At 59.6% G+C, this 12,551-nt stretch overlaps 3 protein-coding genes and 1 long non-coding RNA gene across 6 annotated transcripts; 1 reads left to right on the top strand and 3 right to left on the bottom strand.

Moving 5' to 3' along the window:
- Positions 1-19: 19 nt before the first annotated feature.
- Positions 20-4,063, top strand: PRPF19 (pre-mRNA processing factor 19). The gene is made up of 16 exons (XM_031614168.2): positions 20-176; positions 277-426; positions 534-610; positions 680-821; positions 1,044-1,117; positions 1,198-1,260; positions 1,364-1,405; positions 1,519-1,593; positions 1,818-1,893; positions 2,133-2,242; positions 2,350-2,505; positions 2,586-2,655; positions 2,769-2,854; positions 3,080-3,250; positions 3,406-3,511; positions 3,607-4,063. Exons 1-16 carry the CDS (start codon positions 158-160, stop codon positions 3,702-3,704), a joined length of 1,515 nt encoding a protein of 504 aa, XP_031470028.1. The 5' UTR covers positions 20-157; the 3' UTR covers positions 3,705-4,063.
- LOC149917718 (uncharacterized) lies at positions 2,499-3,262 on the bottom strand. The gene is made up of 3 exons (XR_016466647.1): positions 3,158-3,262; positions 2,776-3,028; positions 2,499-2,625 (listed from the first exon to the last, which is right to left on the bottom strand). It is a non-coding gene; the product is annotated as an uncharacterized LOC149917718 (long non-coding RNA).
- A 129-nt stretch (positions 4,064-4,192) lies between the features above and the next one.
- ZP1 (zona pellucida glycoprotein 1) lies at positions 4,193-8,487 on the bottom strand. The gene is made up of 11 exons (XM_031614166.2): positions 8,294-8,487; positions 8,097-8,218; positions 6,592-8,023; positions 5,893-6,036; positions 5,632-5,816; positions 5,454-5,551; positions 5,258-5,385; positions 4,860-5,049; positions 4,637-4,787; positions 4,477-4,561; positions 4,193-4,402 (listed from the first exon to the last, which is right to left on the bottom strand). Exons 1-11 carry the CDS (start codon positions 8,454-8,456, stop codon positions 4,296-4,298), a joined length of 2,805 nt encoding a protein of 934 aa, XP_031470026.2. The 5' UTR covers positions 8,457-8,487; the 3' UTR covers positions 4,193-4,295.
- Positions 8,488-9,658: 1,171 nt separating this feature from the next.
- On the bottom strand, positions 9,659-12,495 carry LOC116242919 (acyl-coenzyme A amino acid N-acyltransferase 2-like). 3 transcript variants are annotated; one of them, XM_090140341.1, is made up of 4 exons: positions 11,822-12,495; positions 11,275-11,744; positions 10,783-10,985; positions 9,659-10,277 (listed from the first exon to the last, which is right to left on the bottom strand). In XM_090140341.1, the coding sequence occupies exons 1-4, from the start codon at positions 12,142-12,144 to the stop codon at positions 9,690-9,692; spliced, it is 1,584 nt and encodes a 527-aa protein (XP_089996467.1). In that variant the 5' UTR covers positions 12,145-12,495; the 3' UTR covers positions 9,659-9,689. The 3 variants fall into 3 exon arrangements, with proteins under 3 accessions (XP_089996467.1, XP_089996470.1, XP_089996469.1); XM_090140344.1 differs by having other exon boundaries at positions 12,006-12,119; XM_090140343.1 differs by having other exon boundaries at positions 11,883-12,017.
- Positions 12,496-12,551: the final 56 nt, after the last annotated feature.

A 12,551-nucleotide genomic window follows, 5' to 3' on the forward strand; every position in this document is an offset into this window, starting at 1 on the left:
GAGGGGGGGGTGCACTGGCGCGGGGCACGCCGGGAGCACTTCCGTTTCCGGCGGCCGCCTGAGCGGAGCCCGCGTAAGCGCTCCGAGCGTCGGTGAGGCCGCGCGGAGCCGGAAGCGGAACCAGGAGCAGCCGGAAGCGGAGCGCGCAGGGCCCGCCATGGCCCTCATCTGCTCCAGTGAGCGGGGGGCCGCCCGGGGGGGGCGGCGGCGGTGGGGGGACGAGGGGACGTCGGGACCACGCCGTGACCTGCGCCGCCCCCTACGCTGTCCCCGCAGTCTCCAACGAGGTCCCCGAGCACCCGTGCGTGTCGCCGGTGTCCAACCACGTGTACGAGCGGCGGCTGATCGAGAAATACATTGCGGAGAACGGCACCGACCCCGTCAACAACCAGCCCTTGTCCGAGGAGCAGCTCATCGACATCAAAGGTGGGAGGGCACGGGGGGACACCGGGAGCCCGGCCCCGAGCTGCCGGGGGGGCACACGAGGGGCTGTGGTGAAGGGCAAGGAGCTGAGGGTGCATCTGTGTTGGCAGTTGCCCATCCCATCCGGCCCAAGCCACCGTCGGCCACCAGCATCCCGGCCATCCTGAAGGCGCTGCAGGATGAGTGGGTAAGTTGCAGAGAACTGAGGTGTGGGGCTGAGTGCTTCCCCCTGACTTCCCTTCTGGTGCCCTGGTAGGATGCCGTCATGCTGCACAGCTTCACGCTGCGCCAGCAGCTGCAGACCACACGCCAGGAGCTGTCCCACGCGCTGTACCAGCATGATGCTGCCTGCCGTGTCATCGCACGGCTTACCAAGGAGGTCACTGCTGCCAGAGAAGGTGAGCTTGGATGAAGGGGGCTACAAAACTCAAGGAAAAGAGAACCGTAGAACCATAGAATGGCCTGGGTTGAAAAGGTCCATGATGATCATCTAGTTTCAACCTCCTGCTCCATGCAGGGTCGCCAGCCACTAGACCAGGCTGCCTGGAGCTGCATGCAGCCTGGCCTTGAATGCCTCCAGGGTGGAGGATGGAACTCATAATGTTTCTCTGCTTCTGCAGCTCTGGCCACGCTGAAACCACAGGCCGGCCTCATCGTGCCACAGGCAGTGCCATCCTCACAGCCTAATGTGTCGGTGAGTTTCTTCTACTTCACCATGCGTGTCTCTTCTATTTCCTACCTGCATATAACTGAGCCCTTCTCTACCCCACACAGGGAGCTGGGGAGTCCATGGACCTGGGTGAGCTTGCAGGCATGACCCCTGAGATTATCCAGAAGGTAAGGACTTGTGCTATCTGTGCTGCTCCAGCTCTCAGCTGCTCCTTGTCCTGATGCTGGGAGAACCCAGGTTGGCTGTAACCACTGTCATTGTGTCTCGTAGCTTCAAGACAAAGCCACTGTGCTGACCACAGAGCGCAAGAAGGTGAGCGGCCACATTTCATGCCTACATTTCACATTCAAAATACCACAGTGATCAGGACATGGCGTGTTCCAAGAGCGACAGATGTTCATCCCCATGCCACTTTCTGTTTGCAGAGGGGCAAGACAGTGCCAGAGGAGCTGGTGAAACCAGAGGAGCTCAGCAAGTACCGGCAGGTCGCCTCGCATGTGGTGAGTTTCACAGTGTTCTCAAAAACTCACCCTCTGTTGCTGGGCAGTGTCCAAACCCACAGTTCTGTTGCTCGTCAGTGCCAGGGTGGTCATGGCTCTCTCCACGTAGACCAGTGCTGCAGTGGAGGTGGCTTCCAGCAAAACCCCTTGCAAGACCTTTTGGGTTCCCTTTGGGGTATTTTCCTGCCTGTGGCACCAACCTGGCCTGTTTCTGCCTCACACAGGGGCTGCACAGTGCCAGCATTCCAGGAATCCTGGCCTTGGACCTTTGTCCTTCCGACACCAACAAGATCCTCACCGGTAAGGGAACAACCTCCACACTCTGGGGTCTTTGTTGTCAGCACAGACCCTTCAGCTTTCTGGAAATGGGGCCCTTTCTCTGACCTTTTGTGAGGTGGGAGTGAGCAGAGGTGTAAGGAATTCTCTTGGCTCATGTCCTGAGAGCTTCTCAGGACAGAGATCTCAAAGAGCAGCAGGTGGATGTTGAACTTGGCCAACCACAAGTCCCATCTCTGATAGTTCCCTGCTTTGTTTGCTAGGTGGGGCTGATAAAAATGTCATCGTCTTTGACAAGAGCTCGGAGCAGATCTTGGCAACACTCAAGGGCCACTCGAAGAAGGTCACCAGTGTCGTGTTCCACCCCTCACAGGTGTGCTGCTGCCCACTTCAAGCTTTCCCTTCCTGCCTGTAAAGGAGCTCGCAGAGACACGGCACTGTTTTGATGTTAAACTTCCTGCTTTATCCCTTTATCTCTAGGATTTGGTGTTCTCAGCTTCTCCTGATGCCACCATTCGGATCTGGTCTGTGCCCAACGCTTCCTGTGTGCAGGTTGTCCGTGCCCATGAGGGCTCTGTGACAGGGCTCAGCCTGCATGCCACGGGTGATTACCTTCTGAGCTCTTCTGATGACCAGGTGAGAGCCAGCCTGGGCTCAGGGCACATGGACACCCTGCTTGGTCACTGCATGCTCAATGCCATGCATGTCTCTTCCAGTACTGGGCCTTCTCAGACATCCAGACGGGCCGTGTTCTCACTAAGGTGACAGATGAGAGCTCTGGCTGTGGTAAGGCCAGGAGTACCCATGCTGTGGGGCTCTTCTTCCCTGGGAGTTCCTGGTAGCAGGGTTCTCACAGGACAGAGCCTCTCCAACCCTTGTATATCTCTCTATCTCTGCAGCTCTCACCTGCGCCCAATTCCACCCAGATGGGCTCATCTTTGGAACGGGAACGATGGATTCTCAGATCAAGATCTGGGATCTGAAGGTAGGACTGGCCCTGGCAGGCAGGGGTTGGGCAGTGGGTACTGTGTTCTGCACAGATCTCTGGGTGCCCCCTGGAGTGACAGCCCTGTGGCTTTCCTCATCCTTGCTTCCCTGGGCGTGTGCAAATTCTGTTGTCTTTGTGCGCTGTTGTCTCTCTCCTCGCCAAGCTGTTGCCCTGGGGAAGCAGAGGATGCTTGAGGCCCATGTTTGACCCTCCTGTCCCCAGGAACGCACCAACGTGGCCAACTTCCCAGGGCACTCTGGCCCTATCACCAGTATTGCCTTCTCTGAGAACGGCTACTACCTGGCCACAGCTGCGGATGACTCCTCTGTCAAGCTCTGGGACTTGCGTAAACTGAAGAACTTCAAGACGTTGCAGCTGGACAATAACTTTGAGGTGTGGTGGCTCCCTTGTCCCAGCGTTGGCCACCCTAGCACTGCTTCTTTGCTCTGCTCAGGGTGCTGGAGGATAGACAGGGTGCTGCACGTCTGGCACGGTGTCTGGAGCTTTCTGGGCCTGGCCTGAAGCTTTGTTCCTCTGCTCCTCCCCAGGTGAAGTCTCTCATCTTTGACCAGAGCGGCACCTACCTGGCACTGGGTGGCACAGACGTCCAGATCTACATCTGCAAGCAGTGGACAGAAATCCTCCACTTCACTGGTGCGGGGCTGTGGGAGGGAGCATGGGGCTGAGAATGGCGGGGAAGCCTCTCCCACCTCTTTATGACATAACCATATGTTGTCTTCCCTCTGCAGAACACAGTGGCCTCACCACAGGGGTGGCTTTTGGCCACCATGCCAAGTTCATCGCCTCCACAGGCATGGACCGCAGCCTGAAGTTCTACAGCCTGTAGCCTCGGGTGTGGGGCTGGCAGCGCTCACTGCAGTGCTGGGATTTGGGGGAGGGAGGGGGGTTGGGTGGGAGGGATTTCCTTTCTCCTTTAGATTTCCTTGCTATTACTGTTGGCAGAAAGGGGGGGGGGTTAGTTGGATGTCACCCTCCCCATGCTTCATGGATTTGTTGTTTTAGTTTTCTTTTCCAGTTTCGTGTTGATCTTTCTGGCTTTAGACTCTCTTCTGTGGCTGTAAGTGGTACACTTGAAAGGCTCCAGCCTGTACCCCGGTGGATAGTTGTGACGGAGGGATGGGGGATTGTGCAGTTTTGTAAGCAGTTATCTAGTTTCAGTACACAAATAAAGAACTATTCACCATAGCCCTGGTCAGCATGGTGAGGGTCAGGGTGCAAGGGGATCCAGAACAGACCTGGTTCTGCTGGTGTTCCATCCCTCCCTCCCCACCTTCAGCCCACATCACTCCCATCCCACAAATGCCACCACTAGTCTTTGCCAGTTGCTGATTTATTGTTCCCACTTGCCCCCACCAGGACCAGAGCACTGGGGCTCTGTCCTGACCAGAAGGAGGAACAAAGAGGCAGCAGCACACGCTTAAGGTCTTCCTCCTGCAGGACCCTTCGGCAAGACGATGCATCCCCAGGAGGTGACTGTGCCCAAGATGTCTGATGTCTTCCTGTCTCCTGCAGCTCGTCGGGCCCCTGGGGAGAGGGGTGCAGGGGTTGGTTTGAGAAAGGCAAGGGCAGATAGGGCCCCCCACTGCAGCCCCACTTACGGGAAGGCATGGCCACTTGACAGGAGGGCCGGCAGGGCTCGGGCTGGGACAGGTGGCACACTGAGGCACTGCACATGATGTACACCTGTGGGACACGGTGCCACGTCACACCCGGTGTCATGGTGGGTTCCCACTGAGCAGGAGGACCCCCCTGCCTCACCTCTCCCTCCAGCACCACCATGGAAGGGCTGTCCACAAAGGCAAAGGTGGAGATAGCAAAGCGCTGGTAGTGGCTGGGGAAGGGCAGCTGCAGTGTGGCAGGTCCCACCGGCACCAGCTGTGTCCTGTAGTTGTCCCCAGCAAAAGGGCACCTGAGGGATGACCGAAGACCCTGTGTCAGCGTAAGCGAGCCCTGCCAGCAACCCCCTTCCCCATCTGCTCACCCGTCCACCAGGATGGGCCACTGGGGCTCAGCTACTGGGCTGGTGCTGGGAGCTGCCCAGCACTGGTGCAGCACCAGCACCAGATTGGGGTCAGTCTTCTGCAGCAGCCGCACCTCCACATAGATGGGGTCCCGCAGCACCTTCACCAGCGGGTAGTCGGTGTCAGGGTGGTAGGAGCTGTAGCTCTCATCTACGGGAGGGTTTGAGGCTGAGCAGGGCACAGGGCTGTGGGAAGGCGTGGGGGTGGAAGGTATGGGGATGGGAAGCACAGGGATTGAGGACAGTGTGGTGAGGGTGTGGGAATGGGGGACGGGGGATGTGAGGATGGAAGTCATCAGGAGCGGGGGGCACAGAGATGGGGTTGGAGAGTGGGGGATGGAGAACTGGGGTGGGCTCACCAGTGGCAATGCGCAGCTGGAGCTGGAGCGGCCCCGGCTGTGCCAGAGGAGCAGCAGTGGGGGGCACAGCCACCTCCAGGCTCAGTGGCAGCAGCTCAGTGGCGTTGTAAATGCAGCGGGCGTGGAGGCTGTGGGGGGACAATAGGGTGAGCAGCACTGTGAGTGTCACCATGCCCCCCACCCATCATCCCCTTACATGTAGACGCTGTCACGGGTGACAGAACCACGGGGCCCTGGCTGGACATCAATGGTAGAGATGAGCTGGTTCTCGTAGACCAGCCGGTCCTCAATCACCTGGAGAGGGGGGGGCACATGCTGGTCAGGCTCCCACTTGGCAGTCGGGTAGGAGAGGGGACTCAGGGCTGTACCCCCACCTGCACAGTGGTGCCACACTGCGTGACGGGGAAGTGGAAGAGGACAAAGGCATCAGAGGTCCGGGCAGGCTGGCAGCCAGGCTGGGTGCTGGCCAGGCGCACGCTGTCCAGGTTGTAGGGCTGCGCCGACAGCCCCCGTGGCACCACCAGCACGAAGTGGCCCTCGGGCAGGCACTGTACGGTGGCTGTGGCACACAGAGGTGCAGTCATGTGCTGCAGTTGGCCATAGCAAGCAATGGGTTGCCTGCTGCTGAGCCCTACCTGTGTTGCCGTAATAGCAGGGCGTCGCACGGTCTGTGTCATCAAAGCAGCAGCCTGCCTGCAGGCACGCATCACGGCCCGGCGGGGACACACAGGACAGCCTCCCCACTGCTACCTGGCACTGCTCCCGTGTCAGAGGCTCACCTGGGGCAGGGAGCACTCAGCAGCACACGTGCCCACAGCGAGCAGCCCCCTGCTCGACCTCAGCAACCTTCTGCCCACCTCCAGCATCTCCCTGCCCATCTTTCTGCCCAAGTATCCCTGTCAACCCACAGCATCCTCTTCCCCAGGCATCTTCCTTCCAGCCTTAAGCGTCCATCTGCCCACACCAAGCACCCTCTGCTCACTCTCCTGTCCAAGCATCCCCCTAGCGTTCTCTGGGGAGGGGATTCCCCTGCCAACCCAAACCATCCTGCCCACTCCAAGCATCCCCCAGCCCAACATGACTAACCACCTACCCAACCCAAACGTATCCCTGCCTATCCTTCTGCCCAAGCATTTTCCTGTCTGACCACAGCATTCTCCTGCTCAACTTTCCCAAAGTATCCCTGTGCCTATCCTGAGCATCCCCCTGCCCAAATATCTGTAGCCCACCCCAAGCATCCTTGTGCCCACCTTCCTCAGATACCCTCCACCCACTCCCAGCACCCCTTAAGTCTCTATGCACAGGTACACCCCCATCCCATTCTATCCACTTACCTGCCCCCGCTGAGGAGTAGAAGAGAGCCGTGGGATGCAGCAGCCCAGGCTGGGCTTGGGACTGCAGCCCTGGGCTCACCAGCCCTGGTCGTGGTGGCAGCCCTGGGCGCAGCAGCCCTGGTCGGGGCTGGCTGGGTTGCAGCAGCCCTGCTTGGCTCTGAAGGCTGGAGTGCAGGAGGCTGCCCTGGGCGTGGGACTGGAGGCTGGGGAGAAGCAAGCCCAGCTGGCTTTGGGGCTGGAGGCCTGGACGGACAAACCCTGCCTGTGTATGAGTGCTGGTGTGCATCAAGCCAGGCTGCAGCCCAGGTTGCACTAAGCTAGGCTGGTTTGGGGGCTGGAGACTTGAGTGAAAAAGACCTGCTTGGGTTTGACTGCTAGCATGCACCAGCCCAGGCTGGTTCTGGAGCTGAGAGCCTGGGCGAAGGACACCCGGTCGGGTTTGACCCCCTGGATGCAGTAATCCATGCTGGTTTGGGGATTGAAGACCTGGGTGAAGGATACCTGGGCGGGTTTCACTCCCTGGGCGCACTAATCCATGCTGGTTTGGGGACTGAAGACCTGGGCGAAGGATACCAGGTCGAGTTTCACTCCCTGGGCGCACTAATCCATGCTGGTTTGGGGACTGAAGACCTGGGTGAAGGATACCTGGTCGAGTTTCACTCCCTGGGCGCACTAATCCATGCTGGTTTGAGGACTGAAGACCTGGGCGAGGGATACCTGGTTGTGTTTGATACCCTGGGTGCACTAATCCATGCTGATTTTGGGACTGAAGACCTGGGCGAAGGACACCCAGTTGGTTTTGACCCCCTGGGTGTGCTAATCCATGCTGGTTTGAAGATTGAAGGCCTGGACGAAGGACACCTGGTTGGGTTTCACTCCCTGGACGCACTAATCCCTGCTGGTTTTGGGACTGAAGACCTGGGCGAAGGACCCCTGGTTGGATCTGACTTCCAGCATGCACAAACCCAGGCTGATTTTGGGACTGAAGACCTGGATGAAGGAGACCCATCTGGGTTTGACCACTAGCATGGATCATCCCAGGTTGGTTTTGGGGCTGGGGTCTTGGATGCTCCATGCCGGGCTGAGGCTGGTGCTGCAGCTCTGGGTGCTCCAGGATGGGCTGTGTGTGTGCCACAGGGTGACTCTGCCCCATGGGGACTCTGGGGGGCTGCTGGGGGCGGGGGATGGCCAGGGCAGAATGGGCTATGTGCTGCAGGAGGCCGGGCCGTGGCCGGGGGATGAGGACATCGACACCGTGACTTGGCAGGGCGCCGTTGCCCCGGTTGGGCTGGTGGTGGCCATGCATGTTCTCATCTCGGAGGATCTCATAGCCAGCTAGCCGTGGGCACGTCATGTTCACCTCGTAGGAAGCAGCCACCACCCCACTGAGCAGCATCTCCTCCAGCTGCACCCTCAGCACATAGTGACCATCCTGTGGCAGGGAAAGCGGAAGGTGTAACCCCATCTCATCTCACCGGGTGCCCCACAAGCAAGCACAGCCTCACCTTCAGCAACACGTGGCAGCCCTTGTAGCCAGCTGAGAAGGCAAACCCACCGTCCTCCACAGTGTTGAGCCAGTGCAGGCACACGGAGCAGTTGGCCACTTCGAAGCGGGTGCCAAACTCATCTGCGAGGACACGGGGGCAGTGAGGCTGACCCCATCCCACTCCCCTCATGCTGCCATTGGATGCCCATCACTCACCCAGGACCTTGAAGCGCATGGTGCGGCCATGCGTGGGGAACGCCAGCAGCTGCATGCCAAAGTCCCCACAGTCGTAATGGAACCGCAGCAGTGCCAAGCCAGAGGGCAGCCATGCGGGCAGCAGCAGCAGCAACGGCAGCAGCAGGGAGCAGCTCCAGCCCATCTTAGCGCTGAGCACAACACAGAGCTTCCCGTGAGTCTCCTCCATTTATACCTGGGCTACAATCAGATGACCGAGGCGTCAGCAAAGTGATGGGAGGAAGCGAAAGCTGTTTGAAGGCCGGCATGTCCTGTGTCCTGCAAATGGGGAATTGAGATCTGGTCCTAGACCAAGAAATGGGGCTGAAGCAGCACTGTGCTGGCATAAGACCCCACAGCTCCATGGTGTATGCCATCCAGCTCCCTGTTGGCCACGGGAGCGTGCCAAGGAGTCCATAGAGCAGTCCTACAACAGGGACATCTTCCACCAGGTTGGGCTGCCCCAAGCCCTGTCCAAGTGCTCTCACGGCCAGGGGTGCCCCCACACACAGACCCAGGTCGCTCTGCCCCACTCATGGTGCCACAGGGGAACCGAAAGTCATTTGGAGATCACGGTGCCCCACAGCTGTCATGGGCTCAGGGAAATGCTCCTGCAAATGGGGAATTGAGACTGCTGCTCCCAGCAGGGCACAGGGGTCCCTGGACATCCCTTGGCTCAGTCATCACCCCACACTGCACTGGTGCCGTTGCCAGCAGTGCTCCAAGGTGCTCAGTTGTGGGGTGCCCACTGTCACTGAATAGAGGGGGCACAAAAACCTGGAAGTGAATTGTGCCCAGGCTGGAGGTGTGGGGAGTGCTCCATGGGGCTGGGAAGGACCTTGCTCCTCAGGTTGCTGCTGACAGCAGCATTTCATGTTTCTCCTGTGTGCTCCCCCCCCCCCCCCAGCCCCAGTTTCTCTTCTGGGTCCTGCTCTTAGTGAAGCTTAAATTCTCTCACCCTGACCCCAGTCCTGCTTTGGGGTCACAGCCAGCTCCAGACTTGCTCCAAGCCTATGCAGCCCCAAGGAGCCCTGGAGCTCAGCCATCAAGCCCCAACCGTTGGAGCCAGGCACCCATGGGGCAACATTCCCCCTTCCACGGGAGGATATAGGATGACTTCTGAGCCAGGACTGCATGGAGACACTCAGCTCAGCAGGAAGAGAACATGGATCAATGAGACTTGGGCTCAGTTTTCCCTTTTCTTGGAGAGCAACTCCAGATGTAAAATCCCACTCCAGGGCTGAGCACAAGAAACGTGACTGCTGCTGCTCCTTGCCCAGCACGCTCACACCCAGGTCAAAGGGTCTCATTAATCTCCACCAAGACTCATTAACTCCCAACGTGCCCCCCAGTGAAACCATTGCCTTTATTGAGCAGCTCACAGCTTGATAGCAGGAGCGGGGCTCAAGTGCAGCTCCAAGAACTGCACGATCTCCTGCCACGAGTGCTGCTGCGCCCTGGCGTGGGGCTGGGGCTCTCCGCCCCACACCACAGGCAGAGGGCTGCCACGCAGGCTGGAGATGCTGCAGAGGGGTGAGCCGGGGGGCTCGATGAGGTGGCCAGCCCCAGGGTAGGACAGCAGGCGGTAGGCATCCTGTGGCAGGCGTTCTGTGGCCAGCTGGGCGAAGAGCTTGCTGTTGAAGCTGCGATCGGCCTCACCCACCACAAAGAGGACTTTGCCTTGGATCTTCTCCACTGGGATGGCCGAGGAGCTGCAGGCTGGGCTGCGCGGGTCGGCGAAGATGGCAGAGTTGTCCATGGCACCCAGCTCGGTGAAGAGCATGCGCTCGGTCTGATAGGGGATGGAAGGGATGCGGAGGCCCTTGTAGAGCAGCGGGTTGCCGTAGAGGAAGGTCGTGCCGTTGATCCACACTGTGGCCACCACTTGTGGGAGGAAGGCGGCCATGGCCAGAGCCACCTCAGCCCCTTTGGACACACCAATGACACCCAGCCCTGGGCCTCGCACCTGCAGGGGGAGAGAAGAGGGAGGGGGTGGTGGCACTGATGGGATGGTTCTGGGACAGCCATGATCACTGGGGAAGCCCTGCTCATGAGGAGGCATCTCAGGACCTCCTTGTGCACCGTGGCATCATCTCTGGTCATCAAGACATCCCTGGTCAGCAGGATGCCCCCAAATTCAGGATGGCCCTGCCCATGGGGACATTGCTCTCAGACATACGGTGTAGTTCTTGGATGGTCTGCACAAAGCCAGGAATTTGATTCCACGACCCTTAGTGGGTCACTTCCAACTTGGGATGTTCTGTGATTCTATGATCTGTGCACGTCCCCAATCACTACAACACTCCCAAGTCGCCAGGAGGATGCCCCTGGTCACCAGGACACCTCTCCTCACCACAAACTCCATGATCACCAGGACAGACCCAGGATGATCCCAGCCCTTCATACATCCTCATTCATCAGCATGTCCCTGTTTGCTGAGGCTGCCCACCACAGCACAGCACAGCACTCACCTTGGGGTGCTGCAGGAGCAGCTGGACAGCCTCCTCGAAATAGTCCAGGTCGAGCTGGGTTAGGCCTTTGGGGAGGTCCTCGTAGGCGAAGAAAGCCAAAGCCAGCACTGCAAAGCCCCGGCTGGCCAGCAGCCCAGCTCGGAACTCAATGAGACCACCCGCACCCCCAAACAGGTCGATCACTGCTGGAAAGGGCCCTGGGCCTGCAGGTAGCAAGGAACCCAAAACCATGAAGGGTGCCACCAGCCCTCGCCACCACACCGCAGTACAAACCCAGACTGGGGGTCTTTCCACGCAGGATCCATCACCAGAGGGTGCCACCAGCCCATTACCATCCCATACCAAGGGGGTGCCACCAGCCCCACGGCCACCATCCCACAGCCCAAACCCAGCTTCGGGGTCTTCCCACAAAGGAACCCCCACCTCTAGCTCCAAGCCACAAGGGCAGCGACCCAGAGACCCTTTGGGGCTGCTCCTGCCCCCAGCACTCACCTGGTGGCAGCAGCAGGGCCCCCCGCACCCTCCCCTCGCGGATGGGCACCCGCTGCACACCAGGGCCCACGTACCACCGTTCGGCGGTGCAGGTGGCCAGAGGCTCATCCTGCTGCCCCGACACCATGCGGAGGCCATCAAACACCTCCAGGTGGACGAGGAAGGGGCTGCCCATCACATCGCGCTTCACCAGGCGCTTGAAGAGGCTGTCAGGCTGCAGGAACCAGAAGAGCCCCATGGGCCAGACACCGGTGTAGTTGCCCCCCAGGGCAGCATGTCGCCCAACATCCACCTTGCCCTCCTCATCAGAGCGGTAGAATGCACGTGCTTGGAAGCGCTCGCCATGCTCATCCGTCAGCCAGGAACGCAGAGTCACCAACTGCGAGGGAGCCAGTCCAGAAACCACCACCTGCACCATCTGGTCAGCCAGTGAGGAGCTCGGCGTCACCATTACCTCCACCATGGTGCACCTGGGGACAGCAGCACGGCACCAGCACATCGATGTGCTGCTCCAGGATCCGCCCCCAGGAACCCCTTCCCTACTCACCTCCACCTCCTCTCCTCAGCACTGGCTACAGAAAGCTCTAGTCCCGCTGTCTGGCACTCACCCCCTTTCCAGAGAGCTGGGAGCCCTGCGTGGCCCCACCCAGGGAGGTGTGCACCCACGCACCACACTGGAAAACCTTCTGCGTGCCCCAAAGCCACGTGGAGAGGACCCAAGCCCCTCTTACCCCGCAGCGCAGGCAAAGGTGAAGTCAATTGCTGTGCCCTGGAGACTGGCAGCACTTCGCCACCCCAGCAATCATTAACCCAGGAAGCAGCAGGAATACAGCCGTGAGGCTGATGACCCACAGTTCTGCCACGCCCCATGGCAGGCTCCTCAGCCCTTCCCCTGCTGGGGGGTGGGGATGCAGCAGTGGGGAGCTAGCTCCACCTGCCCCAGTGGAGAACCTATAAATGTTGCATCTAGTTAACTCCCCATGCTTCCCTCTGTCCAGGGTGCACGGGGATGGCTCCCTCCAGCAACTGCTTGTTCAGCACAGCACAGGGAAACACAACCAGAAGGAAAAACGCAGGAATAGGCGTTCATAGGGCAGGAAATCTAACCACAAACGTGAAGAGGTGCACATGGGCTTCCAGCTCCAACCTCCTTCATTCTTCCCACCTCCCTACTGTCTCCCAGCCCAAGAGAGGAGGCAGGAGGCTGCAGTGTGCTCACTTGCTCTGCGACATGGTGGAGGTGTCCCCACCCCAGCGCTCATTTTCAGGAGCAAGGC

This window comes from Phasianus colchicus, chromosome 5 (genome assembly GCF_987193195.1).
Source record: "Phasianus colchicus chromosome 5, bPhaCol1.hap1.1, whole genome shotgun sequence".
In the NCBI taxonomy this organism is placed as follows: domain Eukaryota; kingdom Metazoa; phylum Chordata; class Aves; order Galliformes; family Phasianidae; genus Phasianus; species Phasianus colchicus.

What these genes read in the sequence shown, in the direction of transcription:
- PRPF19 (XM_031614168.2), top strand. An exon ending in AGATGAGAGCTCTGGCTGTG is followed by an intron (nt 2,656 to 2,768) that starts GTAAGGCCAGGA and finishes CTATCTCTGCAG; the next exon opens with CTCTCACCTGCGCCCAATTC. An exon ending in AGAAATCCTCCACTTCACTG is followed by an intron (nt 3,512 to 3,606) that starts GTGCGGGGCTGT and finishes TTCCCTCTGCAG; the next exon opens with AACACAGTGGCCTCACCACA.
- ZP1 (XM_031614166.2), bottom strand. Translation starts at nt 8,456, where the DNA reads ATGGGCTGGAGCTGCTCCCTGCTGCTGCCGTTGCTGCTGCTGCTGCCC. An exon ending in CATGCGCTTCAAGGTCCTGG is followed by an intron (nt 8,219 to 8,293) that starts GTGAGTGATGGG and finishes GTGTCCTCGCAG; the next exon opens with ATGAGTTTGGCACCCGCTTC. An exon ending in CTGCTATTACGGCAACACAG is followed by an intron (nt 5,817 to 5,892) that starts GTAGGGCTCAGC and finishes TGTGTGCCACAG; the next exon opens with CCACCGTACAGTGCCTGCCC.
- LOC116242919 (XM_090140341.1), bottom strand. Translation starts at nt 12,144, where the DNA reads ATGGGGCGTGGCAGAACTGTGGGTCATCAGCCTCACGGCTGTATTCCT. An exon ending in GCTGAGGAGAGGAGGTGGAG is followed by an intron (nt 11,745 to 11,821) that starts GTGAGTAGGGAA and finishes TGCTGTCCCCAG; the next exon opens with GTGCACCATGGTGGAGGTAA. An exon ending in TGCTCCTGCAGCACCCCAAG is followed by an intron (nt 10,278 to 10,782) that starts GTGAGTGCTGTG and finishes CTCCCCCTGCAG; the next exon opens with GTGCGAGGCCCAGGGCTGGG.